General features: G+C 45.7%; 1 protein-coding gene across 1 annotated transcript in view; it reads left to right on the top strand.

Annotated features, from left to right (window-relative positions):
* The first annotated feature begins 7,272 nt into the window (after window positions 1-7,272).
* The window catches only part of LG07H1orf146 (linkage group 07 C1orf146 homolog), a 31,053-nt gene continuing 13,335 nt past the window's right edge, over window positions 7,273-24,990 (top strand). The window contains exons 1-4 of the mRNA XM_073592026.1: window positions 7,273-7,385; window positions 8,490-8,572; window positions 18,724-18,800; window positions 19,546-19,639. Coding sequence (XP_073448127.1) covers window positions 7,273-7,385; window positions 8,490-8,572; window positions 18,724-18,800; window positions 19,546-19,639 — 367 coding nt within the window. The remainder of the gene's footprint in view (window positions 7,386-8,489; window positions 8,573-18,723; window positions 18,801-19,545; window positions 19,640-24,990) is intronic.

The following is a 24,990-nucleotide window of genomic DNA, read 5'->3' as shown; positions in this document are numbered from 1 at the left end:
CAGGTCTGAGAATGGCTGTGTACAGTCCTGGCCTTATCCTACCAGTGACTCCATAAGACAGTTCCTAGCCTGCAGTACAGTCCTTGTTACCATAGCAACAAAGGCTGCTGCTGACAGAACAGGAGTAGACAAACCCTTGACAAACATGTAAGTGAAATGGAGACACAGAAGACATTTATAACCACTGCCCCCTCCCTCTTCTTCTAGATTTCATTCATTTGACAACATTTCTATCAAAATAAAACCTCTCCCAGTGTGCTGTGGTAATGCGTGGTGTTTGTGAGGTGAGCGATGCACCCGAGTGGTGTGACTGGGCCCCTCAGGCCTCCTTTACATGGGGGGGGTCGCTGATGAGAATCTGATTCTCTCCACACCAGTGTTGATAAATTCCCTCGTCTCTGTGTTAGCGGCCGCAACCAGCAGCAGCGTAGCTAGATTTGTATCCCCTTCAGAGCAGTAAAACGCGATTGGCGACTCTAACCGGTCCCAGACGCAGACTGTTCCCATTTTATTGACTGTTTGCATTTCAGTGTAAATATGAGATCTGAGGTCTTTTTGACCCCAGATCTCATATTTAAGAGGACCTGTCATGCTTTTTTCTATTACAAGGGATGTTTATATTCCTTGTAATACGAATAAAAGTGACACCATTTTTTTTTTTTTTTTTAAACAGTGTAAAAATAAATAAAATCATATAAAATAAGAAAAATATATATTTTTTTTAAACGCCCCGTCCCGACGAGCTCGCGCACAGAAGCGAACGCATACGTGAGTAGCGCCCGCATATGAAAACGGTGGTCAAAACACACATGTCGCCGCGATCGGTAGAGCAAGAGCAATAATTCTAGCCCTAGACCTCCTCTGTAACGCAAAACATGCAACCTGTAGAATTTTTTAAACATCGCCTATGGAGATTTTTGAGGGTAAAAGTTTGACGCCATTCCACGAGGGGGTGCAATTTTGAAGCGTGACATGTTTGGTATCAATTTACTCAGCATAACATTATTTTTCACAATATAAAAAAAAAATTGGGCTAACTATACTGTTGTCTTATTTTTTTATTAAAAAAAGTGATTTTTTTTTCCAAAAAAAAAGCACACTTGTAAGACCGCTGCGCAAATACGGTGTGAAAAAAAGTATAGTAATGACTGCCATTTTTTTTCTCTAGGGTGTTAGAAAAAAAACAATATGTAATGTTTGGGGGTTCTAAGTAATTTTCTAGCAAAAAAAAACTGTAATGTAAACATCTAAATTCCAAAATGAGGCTGGTCCTTAAGTGGTTAAAGCGACGCAGTGCCGAATTGCAAAAAGTGCTCTGGTCAGGAAGGGGGTAAAATCTTCCGGGGCTGAAGCGGTTAAAGTATAAAGGCAAAATTTTTATTTATTATTTTTTTAAATTTTTTTTTAGTTTTGGATACGGTGGGGAGGAGAATAGACCCTTATCACACTGGGGCCGCGGCCATGTTGGTGCGAAAGCGCGGCTCGTTTTAGCAGTGCTTTTCAGCAGCTAGCGGGGGGCTTTTAACCCCAAAGAAGGGGGTTAGAAGCGCCCATGTTGCAGTGCTTCCGAAGCGCTGCCCATTCATTTCAATGGGCAGGGCATTTTGGGAGTGCTAAATGCAGCAATCTCAAACTGCCCTTAGACCTTTCACACTGGGGCATTTTTCAGGCGCATTAGCGTTAAAAAAAAGCGCCTGAAAGAAGCCTCATCTGCAATCCCAATGTGAAAGCCCGAGCCTTTTCACACTGCCCAGTGCCCGAAAAACGCTGGTAAATCGCCGCTTAAGTCCCCTTTCACACTGGGGTGTTTTTCAGGCGTTTTTCGGGTGCTGGCAGTGTGAAAGGGCTCGGGCCATCGGCGCACCCAGTCTGGTGGCAAAAATACGAAAGCGCTGCAAAGAAGCTGCTTGCAGGACTTTTTTGATGCCCTGCCAGCGCAGTGCCCCAGTGTGAAAGCACTCGGGCTTTCACATTGGGATTGCAGATGAGGCTTCTTTCAGGCACTTTACAGGCGCTTTTTTTAACGCTAAAGCGCCTGAAAAACGCCCCAGTGTGAAAGGGGGCTAAAGATGCTGCCTGCAGGCCTTTTCCTAACATCTCGCAAGCGCACTGGCCCAGTGTGCAAAGTCACACTGAAATGAATGAGGCGGTTTTCAGGCGCTTTACAGGTGCTATTTCTAGCGCTAAAATGCCTGAAAACTGCCTCGGTGTGAAAGGGGTCTTAGAAAGCTTGTCAGTTTTTATTGCTGTCTGTGCCCCTGTAAGGGAGATTAACCCTCTCTACTTGTCCTGTTTACCATTATCATTGAAAGTAAAAGAATCCCAAATTTTGGATTGTCCTCAGAAAAGTATGAGAGGAGAAATCTATGGACACTAGTTTTTGTGGCCTGGAGTCCCCAAGCATATCCCTTAACCACGCCAACGCTGGAAGATTTACCCCCCTTCATGACCAGGCCATTTTTTGCAATACAGCAGTGCGTTAGTTTAACTGACAATTGCGTGGTCTTGCATTGCTGTACCCAAATAAAATTTGTCCTTTTTTCCCACAAATAGAGCTTTCTTTTGGTGGTATTTGATCACCTGTGCTATAAACAAAACAAAAAAAACGGCAAGTATGAAAAAAAAAAAAAATTATAATATATTAATATATATAATTATAATTATACATTTTTTTTTATTTTTTTTTACTTTCTGTTATAAAAATGCCTTCATAAATTTAGGCCAATATGTATTCTGTTACATATTTTTGGTAAAAAAAAATCCCAATAAGCATATACTGATTTGGTTTGCGCAAAAGTTATAGCATCTACAAACTAAGGGACATTTTTATTTATTTTTACTAGTAATGGCGGCGATCAGCGACTTATAGTGGGATTTCAATATTGCGGCGGACATAACTGTCATGAGCTAATGTTTTTGACACTTTTTGGGGGACCAGTGATGCTAATACAGTGATCAGTGCTAAAAAATGTGCACTGTCGCTGTACTAATGACACGGGCAGGGAAGGGGTTAACACCAGGGGCAATCAAAGAGTTAACTGTTTGCCTAGCCAGTGTTTTACTACGCTGTTGGGAGGTGCTTTTTACTAGTGGAAGAGATGGAATTTATTCTCTGCCTTGCAGGGACACAAATTCCATCCCTTCCCACCTGTCAGAACGGCGATCTGTCTTGTTTACATAGGTAGATTGCAGTTCTGTCTCTCTGCCTAACGATAGGTGGGTGCCGGAGGCAGTGGCGGCAGGTCCATAAGGGACGCAGGGTGCCGTCCCCCTAGTTTGTATAATCCAAAACGATTTATTTTTAAATAACTGATAAGACTAACATTTTTTAACATCTTAAAGTTAAAAAATTTTAGTCTGATCATTTATTTAAAAATGAATCGTTCTCTGTGTGTGGCTGTGCACTGTGCAGAGCGCCGGACTAATGCGTTTCTTTTAGGTCTGTCATTTTTTTCAAGCTTGTGATTAGAGCCTGAGGCTCTAATTGGCGTGTTTCAGGTTGTCCTCCGGGTGCAGAGCACTGTGCCCCGAACCCTCCCACTTCTGATTTCCAGCTTCTCGTCCTGGCCAATCAGGACAGGAGGCTGAAGATTTGGAACCCAGAAAAAATACCGGGTTAACACGGAAGACGCCGAATATTGGGGGAGCCGTGACCACTGGAGGGCTCCGTTTTGTATGGTGAGTGCGGACCTGGAAGGGTTTGTTTGCTCCCCCCCCAAAATTTTTTAGCGCCAGTCGCCACTGGCCGGAGGACATCGGGTACCGTGCACCCACCAATTGGCTTCCACTGTGTGTAATCACAGCGAAAGTAAGCCAGCAGTGGTGTGCATGCGTGCCCCATATATATTTTCCATTTTTCAGAGAATATGAATGATGTCACAAAAACTTTATTTTCACTCATGGTTAGTGTTTGGATGAAGCCATTTATTATCAATCAACTGTGTTTACTCTTTTTTAAATCATAATGACAACAGAAACTACCCAAATGACCCTGATCAAAAGTTTACATACCCTGGTGATTTTGGCCTGATAACATGCACACAAGTTGACACAAAGGGGTTTGAATAGCTATTAAAGATAACCATTCTCACCTGTGATCTGTTTGTCTGCAATTAGTGTGTGTGTATAAAAGGTCAATGCGTTTCTGCACTCCTGACAGACCTTTGCATCTTTCATCCAGTGCTGCACTGACATTTCTGGATTCTGAGTCATGGGGAAAGCAAAAGAATTGTCAAAGGATCTGCGGGAAAGGGTAGTTGAACTGTATAGAACAGGAAAGGGATATAAAAGGAATTGAGAATGCCAATCAGCAGTGTTCAAACTCTAATCAAGAAGTAGAAAATGAGGGGTTCTGTCGAAACCAAACCAAACCACGGTCAGGTAGACCAACTGAAATTTCAGCCACAATTGCCAGGAAAATTGTTCGGGATGCAAAGAAAAACCCACAAATAACTTCAGGTTAAAAACAGGACTCTGAAAACATGTGGTGTGGCTGTTTCAAGATGCACAATAAGGAGGCACTTGAAGAAAAATGGGCTGCATGGTCGAGTCGCCAGAAGAAAGCCATTACTACGCAAATGCCACAAAGTATCCCACTTACAATACGCCAAACAGCACAGAGACAAGCCTCAAACCCTCTGGCACAAAGCCATTTGGAATTATGAGACCAAAATTTAGCTTTTTGGCCACAACCATAAACACTACATTTGGAGAGGAGTCAACAAGGCCTATGATGAAAGGTACACCATTCCTACTGTGAAACACGGAGGTGGATCGCTGATGTTTAGGGGATGTGTAGGCTCCAAAGGCACAAGAAATTTTGGACAAATTGATGGCAAGATGAATTTAGTATGTTATCAAAAAGTACTGGAGGAACATTTGCATTCATCAGCCAGGAAGCTGCGCATGGGACGTACTTGGACATTCCAACATGACAATGATCCAAAACACAAGGCCAAGTCGACCCATCATTGGCTACAGCAGAATAAAGTGAAGGTTCTGGAGTGGCCATCTCAGTCTCCTAAACTCAATATCATTGAGCCACTGTGGGGAGATCTCAAACATGCAGTTCATGCAAGACAGCCCAAGAATTTCCAGGACCTGGAGGCTTTTTGCCAAGAGGATTGTGAAGCTTTACCACCTGAGAAGATAAATAGCCTCATCCACAAATACCACAAAAGATTTCAAGCTGTCATTGATGTTAAAGGGGGCAATACGCGGTATTAATAACTGGGGTATGTAAACTTTTTGATTAGGGTCATTTGGTAGTTTCTGCTGTCTGCTTGACTGATAATAAATGGCTTCAGCCAAATACTAACCATGAGCGTAAATAAAGTTTTTGTGTCATCATTCATATTCTCTGAAAAATGGCCAGAAAATCATAAATTCTGCCAGGGTATGTAAACTTATGAGCACAAATGTATATCCGTGATGTGGAGCACAGGTGCCGCCCTGTAGCAGTAAAACTGCTATAGGGCAAATTTTAAAAAGCAGAACTTTACTCATACCAACTTAATAAAAATAATATCCTTTAGAAAGGAACATACATTTAGCATTAAATATGCTAATAAAATTAGTGTGTGCTGTAAATTGCTTCCAGCATTGTTCATGTTTCTTGCTGGAAGCTGCCATTATGCTGAGGCCCAGAGCCCCTGAGAAGCAGTAAATTTTAAAGTGGAACTTAACCCATTGATTTAACAGTTTCAAAAGCCGTTGCATTCCTAGAATGCTGAGATTGCTAACTGACACATTTTTGTGTCCTCAACCAAACTGTCAAACCATCAAATGGCTGATGTCATAACTGATCACATGTGCAACATCACGGCAGTTGCAGATCAAACAGAAGCAGCTTCCTTGGCTGTACAGGATAGGAGGGTTTAATCCCACTTTAAGGCTGTCAGCAGATCAGCCTCTACAAACTCAGCAGTGCCTAAAATGGGACAGCAACTGAGCTTGTGCAGAGCAGGGTGAGACGGTGTATTACTGGATTTTAAACCTTATAGACACTTCTTTTTAATGTTTTACATAGCTATACCTGCAAAAGGAGCCAGACTGAAGTAATCTAGCAGGACACATTTTTCTGACTGACTGACTAAAGCTCCACTTTAAGGCTGGGTTCACACTGCTGCAGTGCGAATTTACCGCGATTTTACCGCGAATTTACCGCGATTTTACCGCGAATTTACCGCGATTTTACCGCGAATTTCAGGAGTTGGATATAGCTGCGATTGATAGTCTAGCCAATGGAATCATAATGTAAAAAAAAAAAGGGTCTTAACTTCCTGTGTACTTCCTGGTTTTTGTGGAGAGTAGTGTGGTGGAATTCGCACATATGTGAACCAATCAATGCGATTCAAGAACGATTTACATTGATGTCTATGGAGACTAAATTCGCAACGCAACGCAGTAAACTCGCACAGGACCTTTTTTTCACGCAGGTTATATTCGCAACGCGTCGATGTGAACGGCACTAATGTTAATCTATGTAATTTAAATGACTTGCGAATTTGAGCGATCGCAACGGCTCAAATTCGCAATAGAATTCGCAGCAGTGTGAACCCAGCCTAAGTGGGTAAAGTACAACTATAGGCAAGACTTTTTTCTTTAGTTTTGGAAAGAGCATAAAGGGATGAGAACACCTGTCAGTTCTTATTGCTGTCTGGGACCTCATTAGTGAGATTCACCCTCTCTGTTTGTTCTGTTTACCATTATCTTTGAAAGTAAAAGAAAATCCCAAATTTTGGTTTGTTTCCAGAAAAGTAATAGAGGGGAAATATGCCAATGGGGAGACTAGTTTTGGTGGCCCGGAGTCCCCAAGGGTTTCCCTTAATTTGCAGGGATTTCCTCTCACTTCCCGTTTGGCTATGGGACAGGAAGTGAAGGCAAATCACACAGATGGGGAAAAAATAAGCCGCCAGGGGTTATAACCCTCCCTAATGTTATCCAAAAAAAAAGTTTTGCTTAAAGGTCCAATTTTAATGGCTATTTAAGGCAGTGGCAGCCGCTTCATTAGGGGAGCAGGGGCGCCGCCCCCCTTAATCCATGCGCCCGGCCCCTAATCTCCATGCAGGGCTACGGACGCAGGGATTTCAATGTGGGCTTTTTTTCCCAAATCATGTGATTCGAACCTGAGGCTCTATTTGGCTTCAAAAAGGATGGGCTCTGTTCCCCGAGCCCACCCAGTTGTGTGACATCGGGTCTCAGGACCAGCTTCCTGTTCTTCCTGGGAGGAGAAGCAACAGCTCCGGTTCTTCCCTCGGCAACCTGTGAGCCATGTGCAGCGAGGAGCAGCAGGTAGAGGGGCAGAGAGGCAGCAACAGCCTCTTCCAGCTTCCAGGAGTCCTACTCCGAATCCAGCACCACCACCTCGTCATCGTCCTCCTAAGGTAAGGCCATGGATCACCGCCATCCCAACCAGCAGGGGGGGTAGTGCGAGTGAGGGGGCCACCCCCCCATAATATTGAGGACCAGCCACCACTGATTTAAGGTGTGTATGTATGTGCCTGTCTGCGAAAGTAAACATTTGAAATCTTTATCGGGTATTGTTTATAGTATTTGCTTACAGCGAATGTTCTTCATCTGTCCCATTTTAAAAATTTTGCAGAAAATGGCGACACAAGCTAGAAAGGAGACTAAAACCTGGAGCACTACCGTGATCATGAGTAATATTCTAAAGGTATGGTTCAGTTCTTCTAAACGCTTAAAATCATCTAATACTAGTATAAAAGACACTGTTACTAGGTATTGGGGACAGATCGAATACTCAGTGTATGATCTTAGGGCATTGTTTCTCAACCTTTTTTTCAGTCCTGGCACCCTTTAAAATCCTGCACAATCTTGCAGCACATCATTCTAAAACCTAAAACACTAAACAAATAGTTTTACATATCGCAGCAAAATTCACACGTATAGGACACTCAACATTATAGGTGATTTATTTTTCAAAGAAAATCCATCTTTGAACACTGGTACTGACTAGTATTTCAGTTTTTCTCTTTTCCCTCACTCAGCTAACATGACCCAAGAACTGACGGAGAGGGGCAAACAAGGATGTTGTGCAGGCGCCCAATGTCCTCCCTATCAATCAGTAACGTCACTGGTTTTTAGGACGCCAGCGGCTATAAGGTTGCAATGGTGCACAATGAAAACCTGTAACTTTGTGTACCTGAAAGGTAGGCTTGTATACATTTTTGGGGTCAATTTTAGGCAATTTTTGCCAAGGCATCCCTGAAGAAACCTGAAAGCGCCCCAAGGTGCCTAGGCACCATAGTAATACTGACACAGATATAAGCCGCACCATGGCAAAAAAAAAAGTGGTTGTGCCTAATATAAATGTAGGGTGGGGCCAATTTGAATAAGGGGTGTGGCTTGCAAGTAAACTCACTTTTCCAAATATATGCTCTAATCACCTTCAAAGATTTCTCTATGGAGACGGAGTAATAACCAATATCCTTAAAAGTACAGGGCTTACCAAATCCTCCTCTTTGCAGGATGAACACTCCAGCCTCAACCAACATCCACATACAGATGTTCAACATTCAGACAAATTTGCCCGTTCACTGGAACCACGCACGTGAGTGTGCAGGCATGCGCAGAACGTTTCGGCACACAGCCAGCTTATTTAAGCTGTGTATGACAAGAATGCAGTGCTTCCAGGAGGCAGCTGTGGGACACATCAGGCTCTGAACTAGGCACTTTCAGCGGTTCATTTCTCCTTACTCGGGTTACATGAGTCACCAGGTGTTGCTTGGCAGGCTAAAGGTGCTTAGCAGGATTGTTGTATAGGGGCTTGGTGAGCCCTATTAAGGAGTCTCCCTTCTGAGGTGTGTTAATACTACACCCAGGTACTCCCTTTTTTGTGACTAGTAAAGGTCTTCAAAAAAGAGGAGCGGGACTAACACTACAGGGAAGGGCACACCTATGTAATCAGTAGTTCTTGATGAACCCATTCGTATCCCTAATGTTGTATCCCCTGAAGGACCAGAGGCTTCCGGGCAATCTGAGCCGCTGCACCTATCTGGGATTGCACCTACAGTCAACGCTGCTTCTTCACCCTTTATCACTAAGGATGAACTGTCCTCAGCCCTAGCTGGGTTAGAGTACAGGATTGCTGGCATGATTGCCTCCATCCTGCAGGGTGGTAAGAAGTGTGACAGATCCCCCTCCCCGGAGCCTCCTAGTCTGGAGCAGGAACAGGTTGAGGATAGGGAAGTGCTTAAAACTCAGGATTCTGTGGATGGCCTGGCGGATGAGTCTGCTTCCGAGCAATCTGGACAAGAAGATATCCAGTTGGTGTCTGCCTCTCAATCACAGAGGCTTTTGATCCCGACTCTTACCAAAATGGTTTGTTCTATCTTTAAAGGGATTGTAAAGCTTTGTTTTAAAAAATAAAAATAAAGTAACAAACATGTCATACTTGCCTCCACTGTGCAGTTTTGCACAGAGTAGCTCCGGTCCTCCTCTTCTGGGGTCCCTCAGCGGTGCTCCCGGCTCCTCCCCACATCGAGTGTCCATATCGGAGAAGCGCTCTCCTTAGTGGACACCCATGAAGGTGCGCTCCCGAGTCCTGCATCTATGTCCATTCACAGAATGAAGGAGTTGGCCCCGCTCCCTGGCGCCGCATCATTTGATTTGATTGACAGCAGCAGGAGCCAATGGCTGCGCTGCTATCTATCTAATCAGGACAGGAGACACCAGCTAGAGCTGGTTCCTGGCCGAAGAATGACCGCGTTCAGGTAAGTAAAACAGGGGGGCTGCAGCATGAGAGAAGGTTTTTCACCTTAATGCATTAAGGTGAAAAACCATGCGGGTTTACAACCCCTTTAAGTTGCCTCTTGCAGAGGTTACTGAGCCTCCCTGATCCTTTTTGGGATCCCTGAGGCCTCTTCAGGCCACACAGGCTTTCCCCTTACACTCTCTGTTGGAACAGGCGGTGTATGCTGATTGGGAACATCCTGACAGAATTTTTGTTCCTCCTAAGAGGTTTTCCCTTTTATATCCCATGGATGAAAAGTTTAAGAAGTGGAGCATGTCAGCCATAGATGCAGCAGTCTCTTTCTTAAAAAAGAACTTGACTTGTCCGGTAGATAATGCACAGGGCTTGAAAGAACCTGTTGACAAGAAATTGGAGTCATTATTAAAGGTTTCCTTTTCTTTGACCAGTTCAGCTATTCAGCCAGCTGTTGCAGCAACTGGTATCTGCCAGTCTGTAAAGGAACAGGCTAGAGGGCCTGACAGGCCTATCTGCCTGAAAATAAGGCAGATATTCCTCGAGTGCTGTGTTTTGCTGTTGACGCCTTAAAGGATTCAATACAGCAGGTTTCTCTTTTGGCTCTCTTGTCTGTACATACAGTAGGTGACCGCGATATTGTGTCAATCTCGCCGCACTTCTCGGCGAGATTTGACACCTACGAGCCCCGTCGCAGGGGCCAGCGCCGAGATGGCTCACTCATCGCGAAAGGAAAACTTTGTTTTCCTTCCGCGATGAGTGACAGGCAGTGCTGACAGCTGTCTGGTATGAATCCTGAGGCGGGAACACCGCGCCAAATTTTAAATGAAAAAACCGGCGTGGGTTCCCCCCTCGGGGGCATACCAGGCCCTTAGGTCTGGCATGGATTGTAAGGGGAACCCCCTATGCCGAAAAATCGGCGTGGGGGTCCCCCCCAAATCCATACCAGACCCTTATCCGAGCATGCAGCCCGGCCGGCCAGGAAAGGGGGTGGGGACGAGCGAGCGGCCCCCCCCCTCCTGAGCCGTACCAGGCCGCATGCCCTCAACATGGGGGGGTGGGTGCCTTGGGGGAGGGGGGCGCCCTGCGGCCCCCCCACCCCAAAGCACCTTGTCCCCATGTTGATGAGGACAAGGGCCTCTTCCCGACAACCCTGGCCGTTGGTTGTCGGGGTCTGCGGGCGGGGGGCTTATCGGAATCCGGGAGCCCCCCTTAATAAGGGGGCCCCCAGATCCCGGCCCCCCACCCTGTGTGAATGAGTTTGGGGTACATGGTACCCCTACCCATTCACCTAGGGAAAAGTGTCAATGTAAAAAAAAACACACTACACAGGTTTTAAGAATAATTTATTAGTCAGCTCCGGGGGTCTTCTTCCGACTTCGGGGGTCCCCTTCCGACTTCTCCCGGTGTTCGGCCTCTTCTCCCGGTGTTCGGCCTCTTCTCCCGGGCCCCACCGCTATCTTCTTCCAGCTCTATTGCCAGCGAGGGGCCCGGTCTGCTGCCGCTGTCTTGTCGCCGCTGTCTTGTCGCCGCTGTCTTGTCGCCGCTGTCTTGTCGCCGCTGTCTTGTCGCCGCTGTCTTGCCGCTTCTTCTCTTCTTTTCTTCTTCCCCGATGTTGACACGACGCTCTCTCCGACTCGAATGCTGTGTGCGAGCTGCGGAGCCATTTATATAGGCGGTAACCCCGCCCCCTTACGACGTCATGGTCCCAGCATGCGCAGGGACTCTGGCGTCATAAGGGGGCGTGACCCCAGAGTCCCTGCGCATGCTGGGACCATGACGTCGTAAGGGGGCGGGGTTACCGCCTATATAAATGGCTCCGCAGCTCGCACACAGCATTCGAGTCGGAGAGAGCGTCGTGTCAACATCGGGGAAGAAGAAAAGAAGAGAAGAAGCGGCAAGACAGCGGCGACAAGACAGCGGCGACAAGACAGCGGCGACAAGACAGCGGCAGCAGACCGGGCCCCTCGCTGGCAATAGAGCTGGAAGAAGATAGCGGTGGGGCCCGGGAGAAGAGGCCGAACACCGGGAGAAGAGGCCGAACACCGGGAGAAGTCGGAAGGGGACCCCCCGAAGTCGGAAGAAGACCCCCGGAGCTGACTAATAAATTATTCTTAAAACCTGTGTAGTGTGTTTTTTTTTACATTGACACTTTTCCCTAGGTGAATGGGTAGGGGTACCATGTACCCCAAACTCATTCACACAGGGTGGGGGGCCGGGATCTGGGGGCCCCCTTATTAAGGGGGGCTCCCGGATTCCGATAAGCCCCCCGCCCGCAGACCCCGACAACCAACGGCCAGGGTTGTCGGGAAGAGGCCCTTGTCCTCATCAACATGGGGACAAGGTGCTTTGGGGTGGGGGGGCCGCAGGGCGCCCCCCTCCCCCAAGGCACCCACCCCCCCATGTTGAGGGCATGCGGCCTGGTACGGCTCAGGAGGGGGGGGGCCGCTCGCTCGTCCCCACCCCCTTTCCTGGCCGGCCGGGCTGCATGCTCGGATAAGGGTCTGGTATGGATTTGGGGGGGACCCCCACGCCGATTTTTCGGCATAGGGGGTTCCCCTTACAATCCATGCCAGACCTAAGGGCCTGGTATGCCTCCGAGGGGGGAACCCACGCCGGTTTTTTCATTTAAAATTTGGCGCGGTGTTCCCGCCTCAGGATTCATACCAGACAGCTGTCAGCGCTGCCTGTCACTCATCGCGGAAGGAAAACAAAGTTTTCCTTTCCCGATGAGCGAGCCAGCGCGACATTCACAGTACCCTGTCGCCGAGAACCAGCGCGATGGTATCGCGCTGGAAACACAATCTCGCGGTCAGGTACTGTATGTGCAGACTTTTGTGGCTTAAGAACTGGTCAGCCGAGCTTCCTTGTAAGAAGTTATTGTCAGGTTTCCCATTTCATGGGGAACGCTTATGATCATTTGGACAAATATATTCAAAAGATTTCCGGAGGGAAGAGTTCTGTACTTCCTGTGAAGAAAAGCACCAGGCGTCCCTCGTTTAAAACCTTAGGGACTGATTCCTCAAATGTCTCAGGGCCAAGGCAGTTCCGCCACCAACAGGGGGCCAGGGGCAAGCCAAAAGGCCAGGGCCATAAAAAAGCCATGGGTCCAAAATTCTTCTAAACCCAGCACCAAGCCCTCCTTTTGAGGGGACACCCCCACTCCAGACTATATGAGTCTTCTAGGGAGGATTGTATCCTCCTTCGAGGCGGTGCCCTATGTCCAGTTCCATTCCAGGCCTCTACAACAAGACATCTTGTTGGCTTGGAACAGGAGAGGACAAGCCCTGGATTATCCAATGTTCTTTATCTCTTTGGGCACAATTAAGCCTAAACTGGTGGTTGTAGGATCAGAACCTGTGAAAGGGAAGATCCTTCCTCCCGGTAACTTGGAGAGTACTGACTACAGATGCCAGTCTCTCAGGCTGGGGAGTGACCCTATAAGAGCTCACAGCTCAGGGGAAATGGTCAGGGACAGAACAGATCCTGCCCATCAACGTCCTGGAATTATGGGCAGTACGTCTAGCCCTACGATCTTGGACGGCGGAGCTTCAGGACTGCCCTATCAGGGTTCAGTCCGACAATGCCACTGCACTGGCCTTTATAAACCACCAAGGCGGTACCAGGAGTCATTCAGCTCTGAAGGAGGTGAACCACATACTAGCCTGGGCAGAGGGACATGTGCTGATTCTATTGGCAGTCCATCTCCCGGGAGTAGAGAACTGGAAGGCAGATTATCTCAGCCAGCAGATCTGCCTGGGGGAATGGACCCTACACCCAGGGGTGTTCCAGGAAATTTGCCAATGTTGAGGATGGCCAGAGGTTGACCTACTGGCATCCAGGTTCAACAACAAGCTACAGCAGTTTGTGTCCAGAACAAGAGATCCTCTGGCAATCGGAGCAGTTGCTCTGATAGTTCCATGGAGCCAGTACTCCCTGGTTTATGCTTTCCCTCCGATCCCTCTCCTTCCACATTTGTTGCGCAGGATTCGGAGAGAGGGAGTTCCAGTCATTCTGGTGGCACCAGCCTGGCCCAGAAGGCCCTGGTTCCCGGAGATTGTGGGACTGACAATAGACGGGCCATGGACGATTCCATGTCGCCCCGATCTACTGTCTCAAGGTCCTTCATTCCACCCCAATTTACAGTCTTTAAAATTGATGGCATGGCTTTTGAAGCCAGGGTGTTAAAGGACCGTGGCATCTCGGGACCAGTGGTGTCTACCCTAGTGAATGCTAGAAAAGCTGTCACTAGGAAGATCTATCATAAGGTCTGGAAGACTTATATTGCTTGGTGTAAAGCCAAAAAATTGCATCCTTGGAAATACGTGATTGGGAGAATTCTCTTTTCCACAGTCAGCTGTGGAAATCAGATTGGCTTTGAGTACAATCAGAGGTCAAGTTTCAGCCCTATTAGTATTCTTCCAAAGGCCTTTAGACTCCCATTCACTGATCCGAACCTCTATGCAGGGGGCAACTCGCTTGATTGCCCCCATTAGGTCACCTATGTGTCCTTGGGACTCATTCTACCAGGGGTGTAGGAACCTCTTGGGCTTTTCGCCAGGAGGTATCTGTGGCTCAGATTTGTAAGGCTGCCACCTGGTCTTCAGTGCATACGTTCACAAAATTTTATCAAGTGGATGTTCGAGCAGCCGAGGATTCGGCCTTCAGCTGCAGTGTACTGCGGGCTGCCGTATAAGGTCTGATGGCTATTGTTTGGCAGGGTGTCTCCCTCCCCTCAAGGCTATTGCTCTGGGATGTCCCAGCAGGTAATGACTATTAGCCTAACTCTGTGTCCCATGATGTATGAAAAAGAAAATAGGATTTTTTCGTCATACTTGCCTGTAGAATCCTTTTCTTTGAGTACATCTTGGGACACAGAGGTCCCTCCCTTCTTTTTGAGTATTCAGTTCTTGCTACAAAACTGAAGTACTTTCTATATGGGACGGGTTATATAGGGGATCACTTCCTGTCTAAAGACCTTTTTTTGGTCTACCAGTGTCCATGCACCTGGAGATGAAGTATAACCCAGCAGGTAATGAATATTAGCCTAACACTGTGTCCTATGATGTACTCAAGAAAAGGATTTCACAGGTAAGTATGACGAAAAAATCCTATTATTTTTTTGGCAATAACATGATGTGAGTGGATTTCTGCCAGTCACAGGCTGTGTCTTAGAATAATAAGGAGATGAAGCCGCCATTAATCTACATGTAATATACTGCCCTCATTGTGTTTAGTTTGTTAGTGGGCATGGAGGAGGGAGGGAGCGGGCTGTCATTTACCACTGTGTATTCGCCCACATTTGTGACCCTATAGTCACTAGGGGTATTGAAAATAATCGCTGAACAGCTGCATCGTGATTGCACAAATTACATTATTGCAGCATGCCCTGCCTCTCTTGGGAGAGCCCTCCCAGCGTACTCTAAAGTTTAAAAAAAAATCACTGCCAGCCCCTTTTTTTTTTTTTTTTTTTTTTTTTTTTTTTTTTTAATGAATCCATTCTACACTGTGTAAGTGTTAGTGTAAACCAATGCCTCTACCTTATCTCCAATCGTTTTATGACCAGTCACATGATCTCTGGCTGCTCTCCTCCTCTGATGCAAGGGCTACGGCGGGAGGGGCTGAAATCCCCTCTGACGTACCCCCGGGGGAGGTCACGTGACCGGCCGCTGTAGCCTTTAGATCAGAAGATGAGAGCGGACAGAGGGCACGTGACCGGCCATAAAAGATCGGAGATGAGGAAGATTAGAGGCATCAGTTTACACTAACATTTACACAGTGCGGGATGGATTAAAAAAACAGAGGCGGCTGTACCATTTAGTATGTATTAGTGTTGTCTGTGTTCAGACTTTGTTACGTGTAGGGAGTGTTTTTTTTTTTTTGTGTTTGTTTTTTTTAAGAGCAGATAGAATTAAAAAAATGGAGTTCGGATGCATCGCAAACTAAAATTGAATAGTTGACAGGATAGTCGAAAATCGAATCGTGAGACTAGTGAAGATGCGCGCCTCCAGTAGTCGCATGGGCTGCTCAGATGTGATGGAGAGGAAATGTTCAGGGTAGAAAATACACTGAAAACGGAGCATGTGCACTAGCTGCCAACACTGCTATGCAGTGGTAACATGGGCATGAGGGGGAGATGGAGAACAGCAGGATCAACCAGTTTTTTGCAGAATACAGAAAACAAATCCCATAGTGACTGAGTGAGTATAAACAGCATGTAATACACTATTTATTGATAGTTTTTAATGAAGTGGGTTCAATGACACTTTAACGCCTTCCCGACCGGCGCACGCTGATGTACGCGTGCCATTGAGTACGCTCCGCCGGCCGGGAGCTCTGTGAGTCAGGTCGCGGGTCCCGCGGACTCGATCGCCGCAGGGATACCCGCGATCGCCTCACGGAGAGGACGAACGGGGAGATGCTGATGTAAACAGCATCTCCCCGTTCCGCCTAGTGACAAGTGTCACTGATCACAGCTCCCTGTCATCAGGAGCAGTGATAAGTGTAGTGACACTGCTAGCCCATCCCCCCTACAGTTAGTAATCACTCCCTAGTACTGACTTAATCCCTCCCCGCCCCCCAGTGGTTAACTCCTTCACTGCCAGTGTCATTTACACAGGAATCAGTGCATTTTTATAGCACTGATTGCTGTGTAAATGACAATGGTCCCAAAAAATGTGTCAAAAATGTCCGACATGTCCGCCATAATGTCGCAGTCACAATAAAAATTGTTGATTGCTGCCATTACTAGTAAAAAAAAATTAATAAAAATGCCATAAAACTATCCCCTATTTTGTAAACTCTATTACTTTTGCGCAAACCAATCATTAAACGCTTATTGCGATTTTTAAAAAATTTTTTTTTTTACTAAAAATATGTAGAAGAATACGATCGGCCTAAACTGAGGAAAAAAAATTTTTTTTTATATATTTTTGGGGGATATTTATTATAGCAAAATGTAAAAAAATAATGCGTTTTTTTTTTCAAAATTGTCGCTCTTATTTCGTTTATAGCGCAAAAAATAAAAATCGCAGAGGTAATCAATTACCACCAAAAGAAAGCTCTATTTGTGGGGAAAAAAGGACATCAATTTTGTTTGGGAGACACGTCGCACAACCGCACAATTGTCAGTTAAAGCGACGCAGTGCCGAATCGCAAAAAACACTCTGGAGAGGAAGGGGGTAAAATCTTCCGGGGCTGAAGCGGTTAAGTAAAATAATTCCCATTGTTCCTTTTCTAGGGAGCAAAATATGCCTCAATCAGCAATATTGGATAAAATAAGGGCTGTACTGGTGTCAAGGGAATTAAATAAGTCCCATCATTGTTGTCATTGGGACTAAAATAAGCCCAATCGCTGGCGGTCAGTGGGATAAAATAAGCCCATTCATTGGGGATCAGTGGGATAAAATAAGCCCAATTATTGTGAGTTCGTATCATAAAATAAGCTCTAGCCCAGCAATGACGTCCAGTGGATAACTTCAGATCAGATCACTCTCCCACACTACTTTGCCTCTCCTCTCTGAACAGAACTTTGCTGTGACTGAAATTACTGTGCCTGCACAGTCCAGTGTAATTGCATAGCCGGGTGCTGGAAATCAGTCTAAACAGCGTTCCAACACTCAACATCCCAAAACAGCATGATTCTCTCAAACTACAGGGAGGCCACCCTGAAATCTTTTGTGACTCCAAGGTTTTCTGGGTGACTTGACAGGTCTTCCTCCATAGTCCCTCATTACACTGATAGAGCCCTCCATATTACACTGCATCCTCCTCAAAGACCCTCACATTATAGGCATACTGAGAACCACATTACAATGACCGCCCCACCTCATAGCCCCCCACAATATATTATATCCCCCTTCACAATGTTAAAGTTTTGTTTTGCCACTTTAGGATACTGCTAACACTTTAATTGATCTCCACCATCTTACTGGGCCTCAACCAAACTGCTACTCAGTGCTCAAGCAAGTGGAGTCTAGCACTGTTCCCCCTTCAGTAGCTATAACACACATGTTTTTTAAAGTAATTGTAAGCTCCTATTGATCATGAGTTTGGTTCAGGCGGTTATAGGCTTCTCAGGGCACACAAAATCCAGCTGCTCAGATGCACAGCTTTAGATTACAGGTGTTAGTTTCCAGATGATATGACATGTCTGCTGACACTTGCGCCATCTTGCCAACAGGATCGCTATACAGGGCTAAACTGGGTAGAAAAATACCATTCTTTTCCCAGCTAATAAGGGAGCCAACTCATAGTAGTAGGGGAGCTTTTGTTTGTGTTTTTTTTTTCTTTTTTATTGATCTTGTTTCTGGCAAGTCTGCAATCGGCCCACTAGTGTGACATGGAGGAATCTGTTGATCACCCCACTGGCTGATCAAAAAAAAAAACAATCCATTTATGGCCAGCCTTAGCTTGTGGCAGCAGATTACAGCAGGCCAGCGCTGGATTCGCTGGCAGGTGAAAAAAAACCCTGTATGGCTGGTAAGTGGGGATGAAAGCAAAACAAAAGAGGGTTGGCAATCTTTAGGTTACCTCCTACGAGTAATATTTAATAAAACATCATGGTTTTGTGATTGAGTTCTGAGCGTTTAAAAATATTCAGTAGTAACCTATGGGAAAAAAAAACGTTAATTATTTAACTTATCAGTCGGTGAAAAAAAACACATGCAGAGATCTCGATCTATAGATTGTGTAGATGCAGTGTCGGGAAAAGGTTCTCTGGCACCCATGCCAAAGTGCACCCCCAGTTGTTTTATTTATTGCTACAAAAACTAACACATACAAATAATTAAGAAACACAAAAAAAAGACCTCATTTACATTAATAAGAAACAGGGAAAAATTGTGGGAAACACGCATTGTGCTTGAGGTGCCATTATTGCTTAATGGGACCTGAAACATAAGTAGTAGTCCCGCATTTTGTCACGTGCAAAAACGCTCTTGGTTCACTGCTAAAAAATGGCACATGAGCTCCTTTTGTACATTTGTCACTTGTAGGGCAGCAGTTTCAAGTGAATGGGCTGACCTATGCTGGCATGTTGGAAAAGCGACAAAAACGCCAACACGTCGCTCAGGTGTGAATGCAGCCTAAGGGAAGTGGGAAGGATGATGGTAATAAATAAAAACTGGTGTTCACTAAAGTTAATAAAGGGCCAAAATATTTTAAAAACATTTTTTTGTTTTTTGCACAGTAATTCATGAATACAATAGTAACTTTCATTCATAAATGAATGCAGACCAGGACTCAAGCTGTCAAACTGAAAGCTCAGTCCTGCAGATTACACAGGGAGAAATCAGTCCTCTGTGTAATCATCAGAGCTTTATGACATCTGGGTGTTGTGCACACAGAGCTTCTGCTATAGAGCGGGCACCAATATTTGAGTGAAATGCCCCAGGTTACTCAGGGAAAGCCGCAATCTCCCAGTGTAAGTGTTTGACAGCCCAGCCTTGCACAGTGTAAGACAAAGAGGCACCCAAGGCTTGTGCCTCTTCTGCCTTGGCCCTGGTTTAAAATGAATGTGGAAAATGTATAACTCACACAAATCAAGAACTGTTTTGTAACTATGAATATTTGTGGAAACACTATTTTTTTATGATGCACAACTGTGCATTTAGTAGTGCTCTATAATGTAACAAATTGTCCGAGGAGAATTTTTTGTGTGAAGCCCTTTCTGTTTAGCCTGCGAACTGAAGAATATGTTTTACACTTGTCTCTTATGTTTTTTGGGTTACCTAGAAAACTATATCAAACAAGATAAAATACAGCTATTTTTTTACTTTCATGGTATACATAATAAGCATATATAGTTGCTCTTGCAGGATCATGAGGTAGCAACATTTTTGCAAAACCAACAGCATAAAGTGCGTTTTTCAGAATCTGTGCAAAGGGGATCTGTAATTTTTCCACTGTCTGGTAAGTAGAAGACTGTTTAAAAATTGAGTGTCCAAATAGTGCTTCCCTTTCTCCTCCATATATGGACCTTTCCCTGCCATGGTACCACTGTACTGTTACAGTACGTACTAAATAGTATCATTGAAAGCCCTGCAATGGTTTAGCTTGCCATTACATTATTTCAATAGATTCAATCCAAGTCAGGGAAATTTCAGTGGCAGCGCGGGTAAGATTCTGCCTCCATTACCAATTATTGGTGGGCAACTTGGGCTCACGCCTGATGCTCCTGTCAGGTCAGGAGCAGGTGCCAGCTTAAGGTCTTAATGCATAGGCAGATTCATGCAAGCAATGCTTTCAATTAACATGAAAGTTAAAGGCAGTTTAGCTAAAACAAGACTTTCTGAACAGTGGCGGAACTACTGCCATAGCGAGCCACGCGGTCGCTATGGGGCCCGCAACCGAGAGGGGCCCATGGGGAGGATGAGGAATGCATACTGCGGGTGTGGCGAGAACTGCCCGCACGGTTCCCCCAACCTAGGGGAAGTGAGGAGAAGAAGAGGCAAGCTGTCCGTACGAGCAGAGAGCTCAGCTGTAAGAGCTTTCATTAGAATTTCCTGTGTTCCCGGGGCTCACCGTCACATAGCCCCACCTCTTGGCCCCGGTGCCTTTGATAGACAGAGCGCCGGTCCAATGCGGGACATGTGACATCATCAAAGGCTCCGGGCCAAGAGGTGGGGCTATGTGACAGGGAGCCCCGGGAACACAGAAAATTCAAATGAAAGCTCTTACAGTTCTCTGCTCGTAGGGACAGCTCGCCTCTTCCTCTCCTCACTTCCCCTGGCTGGGGGACTGTGCGGGCGCTGCTCGCACCCCACTCTGAGGCAGCCCCACGCTCAACAACAGCCATTTGAGGGCTGCAGTATGCATTCCTCATCCTCCCCGGTTGTTCCACCACTGGCTCTCCTCTTTCTCTGCACAGGCAGTATTGAGGCTGCATTGGGCACAGGTGAGGCTGCATTGGGCACGGGTCACGCTGCATTGGGCACAAGTGAGGCTGTATTGGGCACGGGTCACGCTGCATTGGGCACAGGTGAGGCTGTATTGGGCATGGGCAGGCTATGCCACATTGGGAACAGGCAGGCCACATTGGGCACAGGTGAGGCTGCATTGGGCAAAGGCAGGTCACGCTGCATTAGGCACAGGTGGGCAAGGTGCATTGGGCACTGGACACGCTGCATTGGGCACAGGCAGGCCACGCTGCATTGGGCACAGGTGAGGCTGCATTGGGCACTGGACACGCTGCATTGGGCATAAGTGGGCACAGGTGAGGCAGTATTGGGCACAGGTGAGGCTGTATTGGGCATGGGCAGGCCACGCTGCATTGGGAACACACAAGCCACATTGGGCACTGGTCATGCTGCATTGGGCACAGGTGAGGGTGATTGAAGCGCCAACACCAGGTGTTTGCAGTATCTTTATCTGTTGATTGTTAAACTTTCTGGAATACATATATTGCTATTGTGGTGTAGGATCTGGGCCTGTTTTTCTTTCTTTCCTTCTTTCCTTCTTTCCTTCTTTCATCCCTCATTCATCTCAGACTCGAACCACGCCCCTTTGAGCCACGCCCACTATTTAATTTAAGCCCCGACATTTTTTTGTGGGAGGGGGGGCCCATACAACATTTTGCTATGGTGCCCCGTGATTTCTAATTATGCCCCTCTTTCTGAATTGTAGCGAATGCCAACAGGGTCCCAGTGCAAAATCAAAACTGGGTCCACTCATGTCAAAAGTAACTCTTCAATTGGAGAAAGAGTGCACCACAAATAGGATGGTGCCAGTTACTACTTTTACTTTTATACATGGTTGGATGGAAGTGGCATCAAAATTATTTGTTCTCATATTCCTCTTGCCTATATGCGCTTCCACAGTTGTCTGTGTCACACGTATTGCATGACTGTATGAAATTCAAAATAAAGAATAACAAATCTGCACCCCAATTAGTCATGTTAAGCTCATGGATGACAATTTTCAATGATATAAAGCATAGTTTACTTTTTTTTTTAAAAAGGTTAGAATTAAAAAAAAATAAAATAAAATAAAACAATCCCTGGGGTGGGCTATACCCATTGGAAGGAGTTTATCAAACTTTATTGCAGATAACCAACTTTTTCTGAAAAAGGGAAAGTACCACCCCTCCCCCCTCTCCCCCCTTCAACAAATTCGATATGTTTTATTTTCTGGAATGGGGTACATTTTTGTGACAGCTACCCGTTCCACTTCCACAATTCTGGCCCAGAGGAGAATTACATTAGCTTGGCCTGAAACTCCCTCATCAAGCTCCTGAGATGTGTAACATGTGGGACCAGTTATAGTGCTGACATGCCTCTCACATGCACAGTGGGGAGTCGGCTGTGAGACTTATGAAGTTACAGCTGGCTCCCATATCCAAGATGGCGGTGCCAGAGGTCCGAAGCCCAAAAAAGAATCAGCTTTGGTGAAGACAGTACTGAACTTGTGAGCTGAGAAGTACTTGCTTGTTATGAGACAACAGCTACAGGGCTTGTAACTGTTGAATTTATTTTTTAAAACCAGAGTGAAGTTCCTCTTTAATGTAATCTTTGCCATCACTTTTATCAATCTAATTGTTAAAATACAGTAGTAATAAACCCTCAGTGTTTAACACACTGAGCACAATGAAATATACATTCACTGGTAAACGTATTGTTAAAATTCTTACCAGGCACTTGCAGTTTACAAATTTCAGTGCAGCTGGCTCCTTCTCTCTGTGCTGCTTTCCTGAAATTCTAGTCTTCACAGGAAAGAGTTAACATTTAATCTGGATCCAGCCTTTTGCCCAGGAGAAGGGGGGAGAAGCAGAGGAGTCCCTTCCAATCCTAGGCTATGGGCTGTGTGTTTCTTTTGACACACATTGTGTGGGAGAGACAACTCTTGGCCCTGCATGCTAGAGTGACTTCATAGGATGCTGCATGAGAAAGGAACCACCCTGAAACAGAATCTGGCCATGAATAAAAGAAGCCTGTAATCTACATTAAACTCTATGCATACTTGTGGGAAAAGCAAAGGACCAATTAAATGTGCAGGAAATTATCTTCCCCAAATTATCTTCCAGGACAGCTAGAAAGATTAAAAAGACCCTCCCTTCCCTTGATCCTCAGTAGTTTTGTGTTTACGACCTTCCAGGACTTTGTCATGTTTGTATTGTTCCCCCTGGCTCTGATAATTGTAGTTGTCGAGCACCCCTCACGTAGTTGGGTCCTGGTGTGCCTGTGTTCCTGGTCAGGTTGCTTACCTGGGTTTTTTTTTTCCTGAAGACATGCTGGACCTTGTTGCTCGACTGATGCAGGTAACTCCAGCTGCCCGTCCTTTTTTTTACATGTTCCTTATGCAGTAGTGGCACTGATTGCCAGTAGTCCCTCTGGGGGGGCCAAGGAGCACTCGCTCTGTTCCAGCCTCAGATGATGAGGACAAACTTCTCGGTGCACAGAATGGGCACTTCTTCCAAGCCAATAAAAAGCATAGGCATCCACACTCCTGTTCTCCACTTCTATTCTGGGCTCTGACTGCTGAAAGGGGCTAACATCAGGGTGGGATTGAGGTAGTGAATACTACAGGCTGCAGAAGTGGAGGATGTACTGCTGTAGGTCCTAGTCTTTGTGCCCAGGGCCCAGACAGCAAGCCTGCTAATGAATCCCCCCCCTCTATGGAGAATGGTGGAGAGCCATCAGGGAACAATGAAGCCTCCTGGGCAGGTTAGATTGGGGTCCACCTCTACTCTGAGCTGTGTTTCTAAAGATAAGCTTATACCAAGTACCTTTTTGATTATTGCTTTAGGTTACTGGGCTCTTAGCAAGGCTTTTCAACTCAGTATAATGTTAGGTAGTCTTGCCTTTAAAGAATTTAGATGTTGTAAATGTAAGTTCTCTATTCATATAGCAAGCTTTGTATAAAAAAAGGTATCCTGCTTATAACAAGATGAGAATCTGCTGTTTACATAAGAATTTTTGTGATATCTATGTGTAGGGGAATGCTTCATCAAACTGACGTACTTGAATTGTAGACTTTCAGTTATTTGTTTGCCTTATCTTGTAATGGTGGATTCACATGAGGTGGCTACATGTTGTGGCTGGTTGATTCCCCTATGTCCATCCATGGATCCACCTACCTTAGCTCTGTTTCACCAGAGGGAAGAGCAATGTCTTTTGGGTCATGCATGCCTTGCCATTTTTCTGTGTGTATCACAAATGTTTTATGAAACAAACACATCTCTTCCAGGGCTTGTGGGAATTTTAGTTTCTTGGTTATTGTACATCTTAGGCAGGTGGGTAGGTTTATAATGGCTAGGAGGGCTGTTCAGGTAGGGTTTTGCAATGTCTTTGCTACCGCTAGTGATCAGGAGCATCATCCAGGACCATGCAGATGTATTTTGGATAGCCTCATGGGTCCAGAAAAGAGTTGGGTCTCTGCTATCAAGTCATCTCTCCCTGAATTCTACAGAACAGTCTAAATTTATTATCACAGGGACCAGTGTTTCATTTGAATTCTCAGCTCTTCTGCCTGATGGCCTGGAGGCTGAGAAGGATTTTCAACACCAAAACATTGTAGCCACGGACTTTAAAGGGCATATAGATATTGGTACCACATCAAAAATGACATAAAACAGTTTATTATACAATCTTAAAATCACAGATAAACACCATCTGGTTGATTTACCAAAGGCAAATCCACTTTGCACCACAAGTGCACTGCAAGTGCAGGGGAAAATCTGAAATGAGGGGAAGCTCTGCTGATTTTATCATCCAATCAATTACAAGCAAAAAAAAGTTTTTTTTATTTTTCCTCTTATGCCCCCCTCAAATCTACAGCAACTGCACTTGTAGTGCAAAGTGGATTTACCTTTAGTAAATAAACCACTCCCCCCCCCCCCCCCCCCCATGTCAAACACAGGGTTCACATATCTTTTTCATCTAGCAATCCACGTCAGCTCAAAGCATTTTAAATCACCTTTAGGAAAGCATGTAAATAAGATCAATGTGGTTGAACCCCGTCTTTTAACTGTTTCCTGCCCAGCCTATAGCAAAATGACAGCTGAGTGGGTGCTCTCCCATCTTGGGTGGACGTCATATGACGTCCTCCCGGTCGCATGCCTCCTGCATGCTCTAGCACTTGCCGAGTTCCTTCATGTGTGCACAAGCACTGTGTGCACCTAGGAGAATTGACGCTGGTTGGAAGCCAAAGGGTTGTCGCACAAAATATTGTTTTGATTTAGATTTTTCTTCTGTTCGCTCACTTTGCATTTTGTAAATTGATACACAAAAAAACTAAAATATATATTTCTGAAAGCATTCAGACTT

This window comes from Aquarana catesbeiana, linkage group LG07 (genome assembly GCF_042186555.1).
Source record: "Aquarana catesbeiana isolate 2022-GZ linkage group LG07, ASM4218655v1, whole genome shotgun sequence".
NCBI lineage: Eukaryota > Metazoa > Chordata > Amphibia > Anura > Ranidae > Aquarana > Aquarana catesbeiana.
Note: the sequence above shows the minus strand (reverse complement) of the source record. Positions and strands in the feature narration are given on the sequence as shown.